Genomic DNA, 13,697 nt, shown 5'->3' with positions numbered 1-13,697 from the left:
AGGACATCTTATTTATTTACTTGCTTTCTTAGCCTCCGCGGAGACACAAAGGCCTGACTTTGGGCTATCTGTCAGAGCAGCAGCAAAATCGCATAGATGCTCAGGACAACAGAGAGTTATTTGGACAACTAAATTTATGTGATGTAATATTGCTTTGAGATGACTGGATTTACAGCTCCGCAGTTTTGCCTTTGGTTAATTATTCATCTGATCTATTCTGTATTAAATACCAGGGTCTCCCTGCTGAAATATGAGAGGCAACTGTCAGAAGACACACCAGTCCAGGCCAGGGTTTCCTTGAAATGAACGTCCGATCTGATTGTTTTAACTGTTACGCTTCTTTCTTTTAATTAAGGAGGTCTCAATGCTATTGATGGGACACAGGTGGTGCTGTGGGTTAAACCACAGAGCCTAGGACTTGCCGATCAGAAGGTCGGCAGTTTGAATCCCTGTGACGGGGTGAGCTCCCGTTGTTCGGTCCCTGCTCATGCCAACCTAGCAGTTCGAAAGCATGTCAAAGTGCAAGTAGATAAATAGGTACCGCTCCTGCGGGAAGGTAAACGGCGTTTCCGTGCGCTGCTCTGGTTTGCCAGAAGCAGCTTAGTCATGCTGGCCACATGACCCGGAAGCTGTACGCCGGCTCCCTGAGCCAATTAAGCGAGATGAGCGCCACAACCCCAGAGTCGGGCACGACTGGACCTAATGGTCAGGGGTCCCTTTACCTTTACAATGCTATTGTGCATTTTAATAACGAACTGATTTTACAGTTCTAAAAAAAGGTAAAAAGGTAAAGGACGCCTGGATGGTTAAGTCCAGTCAAAGGCGACTTTGGGGTGTGGCGCTCATCTCGCTTTCAGGCCGAGGGAACCTGTGTTTGTCCACAGACAGATTTCCTGGTCATGTGGCCAGCAAGACTAAGCTGCTTCTGGTGCAACGGGACACCATGACAGAAACCAGAGCGCACGGAAACGGCGCTTACCTTCCCGCCAGTGTGGTACCTATTTATCTACTTGCACTGGCATGCTTTTGAACTGCTAGGTTGCCAGGAGCTGGGACCGAGCAACGGGAGCTCACCCTGTCGCGGGGATTTGAACCGCCGACCTTCCGATCGGCAGGCCCAAGAGGCTCAGTGGTTTAGACCACAGAGCCACCTGTGTCCTATTTACAGTTGTAAACCACCTAGAAAACACTTTGGCATATAAGTGGTAGATAAATGAAATTATTATTATTATTATTAGTGATGATGTGTAGCGCAAATGTCAAATGGAGCAAAGCCTCTACAGCTCTGTTTCCAGTCCATATGCTACAATTGAAGGATGCTATCGTTAAATCGCTTATGAAAAGAGCTTGCCCACATGCTTGAAGATGTACCCCAATCCTTACTGGTTTGCCCAATCTATGAGGACTCGAGGGCAGCCCTGTTCCAAGATTTAAATCTCTGAGCCGACAGATGGATTGGGTACTTGATTAATTTTTTTTTAAATGATATTTATTAAATATTTAATAGTTACAAAAAGAAAAAGAAAAAAGAGAAAAAGAAACATTAAAAGTTTAACAAACAATACATCAAAAAAAAAAAAAAACAATACCACAAAACAACAAGAAAAAACTAAAACATTTAAAAACACATCCAATTTTCATTTCATTATCTTTCATATGCTTGTTTCCTCAACTTCCTCGCACCTCCCTTTTTTGTATTCTAGTTCAAATTACCTAGTTCAACAAATCCTTTCCCTCTTTCTTAATTTTTGTTCTATAATTTATCCTAACACAATTTAACTTTAAATTTTCCACTTTAGCGCATTAGCAATTAAGATTCATATAATTCTTAATAACACTTCTGCTAAAACCATGTAACTTCATTCCAATATTCTTCTAACATTCATTAATTTTGCAATATTTCTGTAAATATACTTTAAATTTTTTCCAATCTTCTCCCATCGACTCTTCTCCCTGGTCTCGGATTCTGCCTGGGTACTTGATTACTTTTAAAAGGGCATTGGATGCCAACCAGCCAAAGGCCTGGCTAAACAGGAACGTTTTCACTTGGCACCTAAAGGCGTAGAATGAAGGTGCTAGCTGAATCTCCCTGGTTTTTTCTGTGAGTTTACGAAAGCAGTTTTCAAAAGGATAGGCAGAAGCGTTCCCCGTGGGGAGTGCTACGCTACCTCTGGTCTCACCAGCCAGGTCCAAGACGGCTCCTGCTGCTTCGTGGGCGCCCGCGGCCGGCACCTGGTTGGTCAGTATGTACCCATTGGCCGAGTTGGCCGAGGTGGTCACCACCCTGACCATGGTGACCGTGGGGGCCTGCTGGACGACATGGATGGCGTGCCCCGAAGGCTGCTGAGAGGTCACGATGGAGGCTGGCATGTAGGCCACCGGCTTGGCCACAAGGGCCGAGGGCCGGGGAGGGAGGGCCATGATCACCGGCTGGGCACTCACGGGCGAGCCTGGAAAGAAAAGGAAAAGGGAAATTGGAACAGGAGGGGGCTTCGGCCCAAGAGCACCAGCGCTCAGGTAAAGCAGGGCAGCTGTTGGGCTCCAACTCCTGTCCGCTGCAGCTCAATGACTCTGAGACAGCGATGGCGAACCTTCATGACAGACCGAGTGCCCAAACTGCAACAAAAAACCCACTTATTTATCGCCAAGTGCCAACATGGCAATTTAACCTGTATATCTCATTTTTCCTGTGTGTTTCACGTTTCTTCTTTATGACTGCTGTTGTAATAAATAATCCTTCATAAACGTTATTGCATTACATTCTTCATTAAATTATCTATCCATTGATATCTAATTTTATGATACAACTCAGAAAATAAATACAGTTCAAATCGGGGGAAATAAATACAATGGATTTCTTTGCCTGTTAGATTCACAAAATGTGTAGGGGTGTGCGTCCCCTTGTGTCTCCACAGAAAAATAGCACTGGTGTTACTCCAAAACAAAGTTCCTATGGCTGCCATTGGATCGCAGCCTCCACGGAATGAATTTTTCACGGAATGAAATCATGAGATTCAGAGAATCTCATATACGGATGTGGTAAAAGTTTCCCCCCTTTATTATTTTGAATTTGTTCTTGTAAAAACCAATAAAAATATTATAACCCCCCCAACCCCAAATATTTAAAACTTTTAAAAAAATCAGCAGTGGGCTGAAAGCAAATTAAAATACACACCAATATTCTATGTATCTCTGCACCAAAATGATTCTAGCAGGCACCAAAAAGAGTACAAGCTGCGACTGTTTTGTGCGCTTTCAATGGACGTGCAGATCATTTTGGACTCAGAAGAGGGTGGGCTTATGCGCGCAGGGACCAGAAACGCCCCCCGCCCCCCTGCAAACCTTGGGCTGCCTATGCAAAGAAGGCACCTGTGTGAGATCAATGGGCAGGGAGTTCCCAAGGGCAGCTGCTGCCACACCAAATAATGTAATTCCTTCTCTCCGGCAAAGAAACGCCGCAATTTACTCACCGGGGGCGCTCTGCGAATATCGATACTCTGGGACAGAGGCTAGTTTTGAGCCGAAGTCGTGGTCGTGCGGAATGGGCGACCCCTCCCTGGACAGGCACTCTGGGGTCTGTAGGCCACTGGTGTGGGGCGACAGCAGGCCAGGGTGAGTCGGAGACGCAGGGGCACTCCTGGAAGGCAAGAAGGCAGTGAGCCAAAGGCGAGGGCAGCGGGAGGCTCGGCTAAGGCGCCTAGTTGTATGCTCATTCAGGTGTGAGGCACAAATACAAGATGGGTGACACCTGGCTTGAGAGCAGTACATGTGAAAAGGATCTAGGAGTCTTGGTTGATCACAAACTTGACATGAGCCAACAGTGTGACGCGGCAGCTAAAAAAGCCAATGCAATTCTGGGCTGCATCAATAGGAGTTTCGCATCTAGATCAAGGGAAGTAATAGTGCCACTGTATTCTGCTCTGGTCAGACCTCACCTGGAGTACTGTGTCCAGTTCTGGGCACCACAGTTCAAGAAGGACACTGACAAACTGGAACGTGTCCAGAGGAGGGCAACCAAAATGGTCAAAGGCCTGGAAACAATGCCTTATGAGGAACGGCTAAGGGAGCTGGGCATGTTTAGCCTGGAGAAGAGGAGGTTAAGGGGTGATAGGATAGCCATGTTCAAATATATAAAAGGATGTCACCTAGAGGAGGGAGAAAGGTTGTTTTCTGCTGCTCCAGAGAAGCGGACACGGAGCAATGGATCCAAACTACAAGAAAGAAGATTCCACCTAAACATTAGGAAGAACTTCCTGACAGTAAGAGCTGTTCGACAGTGGAATTTGCTGCCAAGGAGTGTGGTGGAGTCTCCTTCTTTGGAGGTCTTTAAGCAGAGGCTTGACAACCATATGTCAGGAGTGCTCTGATGGTGTTTCCTGCTTGGCAGGGGGTTGGACTCGATGGCCCTTGTGGTCTCTTCCAACTCTAGGATTCTATGATTCTAGGTGTCCTACATGCCAGGAAATGAAATCCATGCAGATCTGTTGCCTAAAGTTGTTAACAGAGAACAACTTAAGGTTTATGTACGGAGGTTGCAATTGGGTTGAACCACAGGTAGTACAGGTTACACGGAAAGGGGGAGGATGTTAGGATATTGTTCCCTTCCACCTTAAAAGGGAATAGGCATGACACTTGTGTGTCACATGCCTGTTTACTTCCAGCACAGGCTTGCTGGGAACTTCTGTTTGTATATTGCTTTTGCTTGGACACGAAGGGAAGAAGACATGTTTTTCCCTTTGTTCCTGAACTATGCTGAATAAACGCCTGTAAGTAATGTTTACACATGTCTCTGTCCGCCACTTCTGTTGTGAGAAGTTATTCACTCTGCTGATAAGAGCATGCCAAGTCTCTAAAGGTCTCTGAGGCTTGTGTCGCTGACTGATGCTGTTCCGGGAACCAGAGTTCGCCCGGCTGCCGGCTAGTGGCTGGAGCTAGCTGGGGGCCTGCCAAATGCCCCCGTCTCCCCGGATGCATCCCAACAGGCACTAGGAGAGCCGGCCGCTGGTCTAGATGGGACTTACCAGATTTTCCTTCATTTGTGTGGGTCTAGTGACTGTGTGAATCACAGCGCAGAGCAGCCGCATCCCCGCAACCCTGGAGAACCTCACCCATTTACTTTACAAACAGTTGGGCCTGATGAGCATTTACTGTTCCCATCCCTAATCCTGCGGAAAGTCATCTAATTGGATTTTAATTTGGTCCTGACTTTTTTTTTAGGAGGTAATTTAATTATTGTTAGCTGCCCTGAGCCCGGTTACAGCCGGGGAGGGCAGGATACAAATAAAAGCAAATGAATGAATGAATGAATGAATGAAGAAAGCAAGCCAAGGTTCCAGTCCTCACCGTGACCACAGTTGAGTTTTGTAACTTAATGCCCTCTTTTTCGCTTGCTAAGCAGCCTAAAGGAATATTCAAAGCTTCGGCCCACCTTCTTGGTCTTAAGCACAGTGGCTGGGGATGATGAGAATATTAGTGCACCTACACATGACAGGCACCAGTTTGGGGTATGCTGGCCAGACACCAAAGTTTGAGCTGTTAATGTGTTAAAAACAAACAAACAAACAAACAAACAAGGACATGGGGGCCTTCTTGGTGTTGGCTGCTCCCAGATTCTGGAACTCCCTCCCTGGGGAAGCCAGACCAGCTCCTCCTTTCTGTCCTTCTGCCAGCAGGTGAAAACCTTTCTGATTCTAAGAAGCTTTTGGGAACTGAGTGTTTCCAAGGAGAGAGCTGGCGCTATGATGTTTTTCATCTGTAGGTTTTAACAGATCACACAAGAGCTTTAATTCTATTGACGTTCAAATGCTTTTTATCGACTGCCTCCCCCCACCCCAATGTTTTTTAGCTGTCCCTGTTTTATCTGTAATAAAAAATAATAATACATTTTTATTTATACCGCGCCCTTCCCGGTTCAGAAAACCGGGCTCAGGGTGGCTAAGAACAAATTTAAAACACTTAATTGTAGAAGCAGCATAAAATACAGCATAAAAACATGAATAACAATACAATTCAAAGTTCTTGTTTAGCTTATATGTAAATCCGGCACTGATGGGAGGGGTGTGTCTTTTATACACTGGTAGGCAAAGAGGGCCAACCATGCAACGGGGGATTGTGGCCTTTTTTGGGTCTGATTCGAAAAGGGTAAAAGGTAAAGGGACCCCTGACCATTAGGTCCAGTCGTGGCCGACTCTGGGGTTGCGGTGCTCATCTCGCTTTACTGGCCGAGGGAGCCGGCGTACAGCTTCCAGGTCACTGCCGACCTTCTGATCGGCAAGTCCTAGGCTCTGTGGTTTAACCCACAGCGCCACCCACAGCAAAATGGGTTTGACTTGGAAAATCCCCCCCCCCCGGTAGTTATTCAGATGGTTAATCAAAAGCTTGACTGAGCGGATAAGATGTATGCTGCCCCTTTCAGCCTTGCCAAATCTGGCATGTTGGCAGGCTGCCAGTGGGAAGCACATGCCAGCAGTTGGTGCCACCTTGAGTTCCCGTGTCAGAGGAAAAGAGGGATATAAACAAACAAACAACAACAACAAGAAGAAGAACATGAACTTACCGGGATGAGAGAGGCCCGAAGGGGGTTCGGAAGCAGGACACCCCCCTCTGCCTCCGTTTCCGGAAGGCCTGCTCCACCAGTTTGCCTTCGGAGGGGGGGTCTATCCTCCAGAACGAGCCCTTCCCAGGCTCCTCCTGGGAACGCGGGACTTTAATAAAATAGCGGTTCAAGGAAAGGTTGTGCCGAATGGAATTCTGTGGGGAGAGAGAGGCAAGAGGATGACGACCCCAAAGCCAAGGGCTGGATTAAATTTTGTTTTGAGCGAGACCGAGCGCTCCACCTCCGCAGACACCCCCCCCCCCCCCGGGAAGGCGCTTGCTCACCTGCCAGCCTTTATCCGCCGTCCTGTAATACGGGTAATGCTTGGTGATGTGGGCATAGATGCCACTTAGTGTTAACTGCCGGTCCTGGGCCGACGAGATAGCTTGGACAATCAGCTGGGCGTAGGAGTACGGAGGCTTGGACTCATCCTGCAGGCACAAAAGACAGGCGCGCAAGGGAGTTTTTTTTGTTTTTTATGTAATTTTTTAATTGTTTCCTTTAAACATCATTTCCAACATTACAAAAAGAAACACAAAAATACCCTTTTCGCCTGCTGAGCTTACAACTTCCTTCCTTCCTTCCCTTCAACAGGTATCCCATTTCAAATCCAATCGCACAAGTTAACTCTTTACTATACGTCCTCATTGTAGGATTTACTTCAATCCTGCTAGTGTCTTCAAATCTTTGCAATGACGCAAGGGAGTTTTTGGTGGCGCAGCAGCTCATTGACTGTTTGGGGGAGATTTTGCTGAGCACAATAGCAGCTGGCAAGGCAGATGCGTCCCAAGGTAAGAGCAAACCACCCTTCGGTGTCCCACCCAATGAAAGTTTCACAGTGGAAAATCCCCCATATCTCTGCTTCTAAGGCCAAACCGTGATTCCTCCACGTGACTCAACAGCCACTGATGGAGAAGCTCTGTTTTGCATTTTTAATTGCATAAAGTCTTCTCACGATTAAAGCAACAGGGGTGGACCAGGTGGAGCTTTGATCAGATGCTGGAGAGAAATTCTTGTGCTGATGCCTCTTATAACGCCTCTTACAGAGGCAACCTCTGATATTTGAACCAGCAGAGATTTTAACCTATTTTGTAAAATCCTTTAAGCAAGCCTTTAAGCAGATGTTGAATGACCAGCTGTCGTGGATGCCTGAGTTGCGATTCCTGCACTCGGGGCCCCTTTGAACTCTGCAGTTCTATGACATTGCACTTCTGCTTATAAAAACTGCTTTCTTCTTGTCTTTTCCTAATGCAGTGCGTTCAAGATACAGTGGTACCTTAGTTCTCGAACTTTATCTGTTCCGGGAGTCCATTCGACTCCCGAAACCGTTCGAAAACCAAGGCAGGGCTTCTGATTCACTGCAGGAGCTTTTTGCACTCAATCAGAATCCACGTCAGACGTTCGGCCTCCGAAAAACGCTCGCAAACCGGAACACTTACTTCCAGGTTTGCGGCATCTGGGAGCAGATCTGTCCGGGAGCCGAGCCGTTTGAGAACCAAGGTACAGTGGTACCTCTGGTTGCAAACGAGATCTGTTCCGGAGGCCCGTACGCAACATGAGCAGAACGCAACCCGCCTCTGCGCATGTCACGATTCGCCGCTTCTGCGCATGACGTCATTTTGTGCATCTGCGCATGTGCGAGCGGCGAAAACCAGAAGTAACCCTTTCCAGTACTTCCAGATTGCTGTGGGATGTAACCTGAAAACGCTCAACCTGAAGCAAATGTAACATGAGGTATGACTGTATTGCAATTCCAACTTTTATCTTATTTAAGAGCGATGGAGGTCGGAGAAACAAGTTAATGCAAAGAATATAAGGAGACATTTTTCTTCTTTTCTTTGTGTGTTTGTGTGTTGTCGTGTTTTTCTATTTTTTGTTGTGCTGTGTTTTATTTTTTGTTGCTTTGTACTTGTTGTAAAACCTAATAAAATATTATATATAAAAAAATAAGAGCGATGGTTTCAACCAGCAAAGGAGAAAAGCTGAGAGCACCATCGAGTCAAACACCTCGAGAGAGAGAGAGAGACCTTGTATGCAACGTTACGCCAGCCTGCCTGGCCGGACAGGAAGCAGCAGCTCTCACCAGACCCTCAAGGGGAATCCTTTGGCAGGAATGCATCTACAATTTACTCAACTGTCTGGTACCGGAACCAGGGAGCCCACCCCATCGCGACCCTAGAGGGGAGGAAGTGACAGCTGAGCTGCCGCCGTTAGCAGTGATTAATGGAACGCCGGGCTCCCCGGCCTTTGCAAGGATGCAGAAGAAGAGGGGAAGGTTTTGTGGTACCTTTGGGCTGTCTCCGCCAGATGCATCCGCCTGCTGCTCAGACGTTGCCTTGGCTGCATATTCTGCCACCAGCTGCAGGTCCGAGGTAATATTCTGTGCGAAGCGGTATCCTGAGGAGCCAGCGCCACGCGGACTGGCCGGGCACGAGTTGGGAACACTGCGGAGAACAAGCAATAATAATAATAATAATAATAATAATTTATTATTGGCAAAATTGACAATGAAATGAAGAGGAAGAGAGGATAACGAATTTAAGGAAGAATGGAAGGGCTTTATTGCATATATACAGAAGCAATGTACACAGGTTAACACATCGGCGTTCCAAAACCAAGGCGCACTTTCCCATAGAAAGTAATGCAAAGCGGATTAATCCGTTCCAGACTTTTTAAAAAACAACCCCTAAAACAGCAATAGAACATGAATTTTACTATCTAACGAGACCACTGATCCATAAAATGAAAGCAATAAACCATGTACTGCAGTCACATAATCAATCAATCAATCAATCAATCAGTAGCTGAACTGGGTTCCACGCAGTCACAAAAAACAAAAGAGCTGCAAAAACAAAAACGCAAAATAAATAGCAAAAACAGACAGACCCCAGTGTAACACTCAAAATGGAAGTGTGGCATTCAAACTGGAGTATGTTCGGCTTCTGAAAAAAGTTTGCAAACCAGAACACTTCTGGGTTTGCAGTGTTTGGGTTCCGAGTTGTTTGAGTACCAAGGAACTAAGGTATCACTGTACAGGTTACAGACACTTCTGGTTACAGGCTCCGCTAGCCCAGAAGTAGTACCTCGGGTTAGGAACTTTGCTTCAGGATGAGAACAGAAATCGTGCTCCGGTGGCAGTGGGAGGCCCCATTAGCTAAAGTGGTACCTCAGGTTAAGAACAGCTTCAGGTTAAGAACGGACCTCCAGAACAAATTAAGTTATTAACCTGAGGTACCACTGTACTGTGATTTATTAAATTTGTATATTGCCCTTCTTCTGTATATCGCAGAATAAAAATACAAGATTAAAAAAACACAAAATATGTAATAAAAACAAGAACAGAAAAACACCCCCCCAACCAATGAAACCCCCCCCATTTAAAAAGGGGTAAAAGATGTCAATCGGTCAAAGGCCTGGCCGAAGACAAACGTTTTCTCCTGGTGATATATACAGTGGTACCTCGGGTTAAGTACTTAATTCGTTCCGGAGGGCCATACTTAACCTGAAACTGTTCTTAACCTGAAGCACCACTTTAGCTAATGGGGCCTCCTGCTGCCGCCGCACCGCCAGAGCACAATTTCTGTTCTCATCCTGAAGCAAAGTTCTTAACCTGAAGCACTATTTCTGGGTTAGCGGAGTCTGTAACCTGAAGCATATGTAACCTGAGGTACCACTGTAATGAAGGCACCAGCAAAAAAAAACCATCCCCACCCAGGGATAGCATCGCACAAACAGGGAGCCACTGCAGAAAAGGCCCTGTTCTTGTGCTGCCATCCTTGGGACTTTTAAGCATTTAGGTCCCAAGTAGTTTACGGCTTTATAAACCATCATAGAAATGGAACAGTGATGTATCCCATGGCTAATCCCTGCAATTTCTCCAGAACAGCTCAGGAGCAGCATCCATTGACACCTCCTCCACCCCAATCTTATTCTCAAGAGAACCCCACCAGGTATGCTGGCTGGGCAAGTCACTGAGCCGAGATCGCCCAGGAAATCTTTGAAACCGGGTCTCACTGCTCGCAGACCAACGTTAAAATCAACAGACAAGGAGGCTGGATTTCCCGATAGGCTAAAATATTGCAGAGCAACCCTCAAAATGTATCTGGGCAGCCCATGTCCCTTCTTAAGTGTTTCTGGGAATCCCAGCTCTGCCCTCCCGACTGCAGAAATTAATATATATGAAAAGTGACGGAAATGAACGAAGCCACCGCTTGTTCAATATTCATCATTTCTCCAGTCCGTATCTTCAGAGTTTTCTCGGGGGCTTTCAAGAAATGTTTTAATACCTTGCTGCCCTCAAATACTGGAAAAGTAATTACCGTGGGGGTCTGCCAATTACTGCTTGCCTTTTATCCTATTCACGAGGAAGACATACAAATCCTGTGCCCTGAAGACTCCCGCTCCACCCTGACCTGGTTTCAATGTGGCCCTCTGAGCTGGACGACCGACTCAGTCCTGGAACAAAGAAATCCTAAAAGTGACCAGGTGAAGATTCAGCGAAATGGAGGAAAACCTCGGAAATCCAAACTTCGAGTCTGCCATAATATTCCATGTTTTTTTGCAGATACATATATGCCTGGGTGTATCAGACCAGCTTCCATGGCATTAGGTACCAGCTACAGGTAAGAATAGGGTAAGAATAGGGATGCGGGTGTCGCTGTGGGTTAAACCACAGAGCCTAGGACTTGCCGATCAGAAGGTCGGCGGTTCAAATCCCCGCGACGGGGTGAGCTCCTGTTGCTCGGTCCCTGCTCCTGTCCACCTAGCAGTTTGAAAGCACATCAAAGTGCAAGCAGATAAATAGGTACCGTTCCGACGGGAAGGTAAACGGTGATTCCGTGTGCTGCTCTGGTTCACCAGAAGCGGTTTAGTCATGCTGGCTGCATGACCCAGAAGCTGTACGCCGGCTCCCTCGGCCAATAAAGCGAGATGAGCGCCGCAACCCCAGAGTTGTCTGCGACTGGAACTAATGGTCAGGGGTCCCTTTACCTTTACCTTACAGGCAAGAATCAAGGTGAGTCCCCTTCTTTGGGCTGAGATGGATTTGAAGGGAGGCTTAGACCCCACAGTTAATCCACTGGGTAGGGTTTATTTCATATCCCACGTCGTGACCCCACTGGCCTTTGATTGCGGTAAGGGGGTCTTGGGAGTAGCATTGTGTTTATTGTGGATCGGTCCAGGGCTTTATTAAGAGAAAGGGGTACACTTACAGCAAACCAGCCTGCCAGGTCTCTGAGTGTTTACAGATGGACGCTGCAGCAAGGAGATGGTTTGTCCAAACCCAAGGGAACGTTGATATATTCCTTATAACAGAAAGCAGCTTATATCACTTTGGCCAGGAATTCACAGGACTTCTGACCGGTAGGGCTGGGCAATATATCCATATATCATCCAAACCAGTTTGAAGTTGGTATCGTGATTATTGGTTTCTTAGTTTTTGACCTGGCAATATATTGTCAAAAACTGGTTTCAAGTGCATATCATGATATGGTTTCATAATTTTTGATGTGTTTGCGCCACGCAAAATGACTATGTGGGAAAAACTGTGAAGCTAGTCAAGGCCCCTATTAAGCTCCAAGCTTATTTCAGACATTGTGATATATCAGTAGGTCACGATGTTTAGCTGGTGATATATCACGAAGTTGAATAACAGCTCCATCCTTATTTCAGACAACGTGATATATCAGTAGGTCACGATGTTTAGCTGGCGATATGCCATGAAGCTGAAAAACCAGATTATCTACTGACCAGATGAGGGCGTAGGTGGCAAATACCCAAACTCCCCAAACTCCAGCGCACCAAACCCCACAGAGATAAGGACAGCATCAAAGCCAGCCAATTAGCTTATATCAAAATGAGTGACTATAAACCTATATGAGCTCCTTGCTACAACTACCTATTAATTGTGGAGTTACCTTGACTACCAAGAGGGCGTTTTGCAGAGCTTCAGGAATGGTTCACCTGTGGTTCCAACACAAGCAGGGTAAGGTAAAGGGAAAGGACCCCTGGATGGTTAAGCCCGGTCAAAGGTGACTATGGGGTTGTGGCACTCATCTTGCTTTCAGGCCAAGGGAGCCAGCATTTGTCCACAGATAGCTTTCCGGGTTGTGTGGCCAGCAGGAATAAACTGCTTCTGGCGCAATGGGACACCATGACGGAAACCAGAGTGCATGGAAACGCTGTTTACCTTCCCGCCAGAGCGGTACCTATTTATCTACTTGCACTGGTGTGCTTTCAAACTGCTGGGTGGGCAGGAGCTGGGACCGAACAACGGGAGCTCACTCCGTTGTGGGGATTCGAACTGCCGTCCTTCTGATCGACAAGCCCAAGAGGCTCAGTGGTTTAGACCACAGCGCCACACGCGTCCCTGTATTCCAACACAAGCACCTGCACAGGGGACAGGTAGAAAGAATCAGGAAGCTGCCGGCCTTGATACCAGACTCCTTAATCAACATCAGCAGCGACTCCCTTTCGCTGCAAGAGATTTCGACAGCGGCATGCTATGAAAGCGATGGAGAATCACAAGGAGGAGAAGTGCCACAAGATGGCACTCATGGCCCGAGCTATAAATCTGGAGGAGGGGGCTGGGGGGGGGGCAGAGAGAGAGAGAGAGAGAGAGAGAGAGAGAGAGAGAGAGAACGTGTGCCAAGCAACAAAGCAGAAAAATAATGACTGCTTGCTGAAACCGCTGCCTCTCCCAGACAAAACAGGAGCAACTGGGAGGATTCGTAAGCAGGTCAAGACAGATTATCAAACAGATTGGACTGGGTGCGGGACGGGGAGAGAAGAAATGTTTTTAGGGGGGGTGAATTGCAACGGGGCAATTCAGCACCGGGGTGGAGGGTGGGGTTTCTGCTAGCCAGTCACCCGCAAGGAGCAAGCCCTCAGCACCCACAGCTGAAGGCGGCAGGCTAACTACTCTGAACAGAATAATAATAATAATAATAACAATAACAATAACAACAATAATAATTTATTTATATTCCGCCCTCCCCAGCTGAAGCCGGGCTCAGAGCACCCTTTACAGTCGTGCACGGCACACATTCCCTCCATGCCATCGGCAAAGGATCAGGAAAATCCACAACAGGTAGTGTGGTGCAGT

The 13,697-nt window shown here is 47.0% G+C and overlaps 1 protein-coding gene across 2 annotated transcripts in view; it reads right to left on the bottom strand.

Moving 5' to 3' along the window:
• FOXK1 (forkhead box K1) overlaps positions 1-13,697 on the bottom strand; it is an 82,763-nt gene that overhangs the window by 8,426 nt on the left and 60,640 nt on the right. The window contains exons 3-7 of one of the 2 annotated variants that reach the window (XM_083413469.1): positions 8,883-9,039; positions 6,880-7,026; positions 6,557-6,750; positions 3,471-3,637; positions 2,169-2,450 (exon numbers count right to left, since the gene is read on the bottom strand). In XM_083413469.1, the coding sequence (XP_083269595.1) occupies positions 2,169-2,450; positions 3,471-3,637; positions 6,557-6,750; positions 6,880-7,026; positions 8,883-9,039 (947 nt within the window). The remainder of the gene's footprint in view (positions 1-2,168; positions 2,451-3,470; positions 3,638-6,556; positions 6,751-6,879; positions 7,027-8,882; positions 9,040-13,697) is intronic. The other variant, XM_083413470.1, reaches the window with a different exon arrangement.

This window comes from Podarcis tiliguerta (genome assembly GCF_965153285.1).
Source record: "Podarcis tiliguerta genome assembly, chromosome: 14".
In the NCBI taxonomy this organism is placed as follows: domain Eukaryota; kingdom Metazoa; phylum Chordata; class Lepidosauria; order Squamata; family Lacertidae; genus Podarcis; species Podarcis tiliguerta.
Note: the sequence above shows the minus strand (reverse complement) of the source record. Positions and strands in the feature narration are given on the sequence as shown.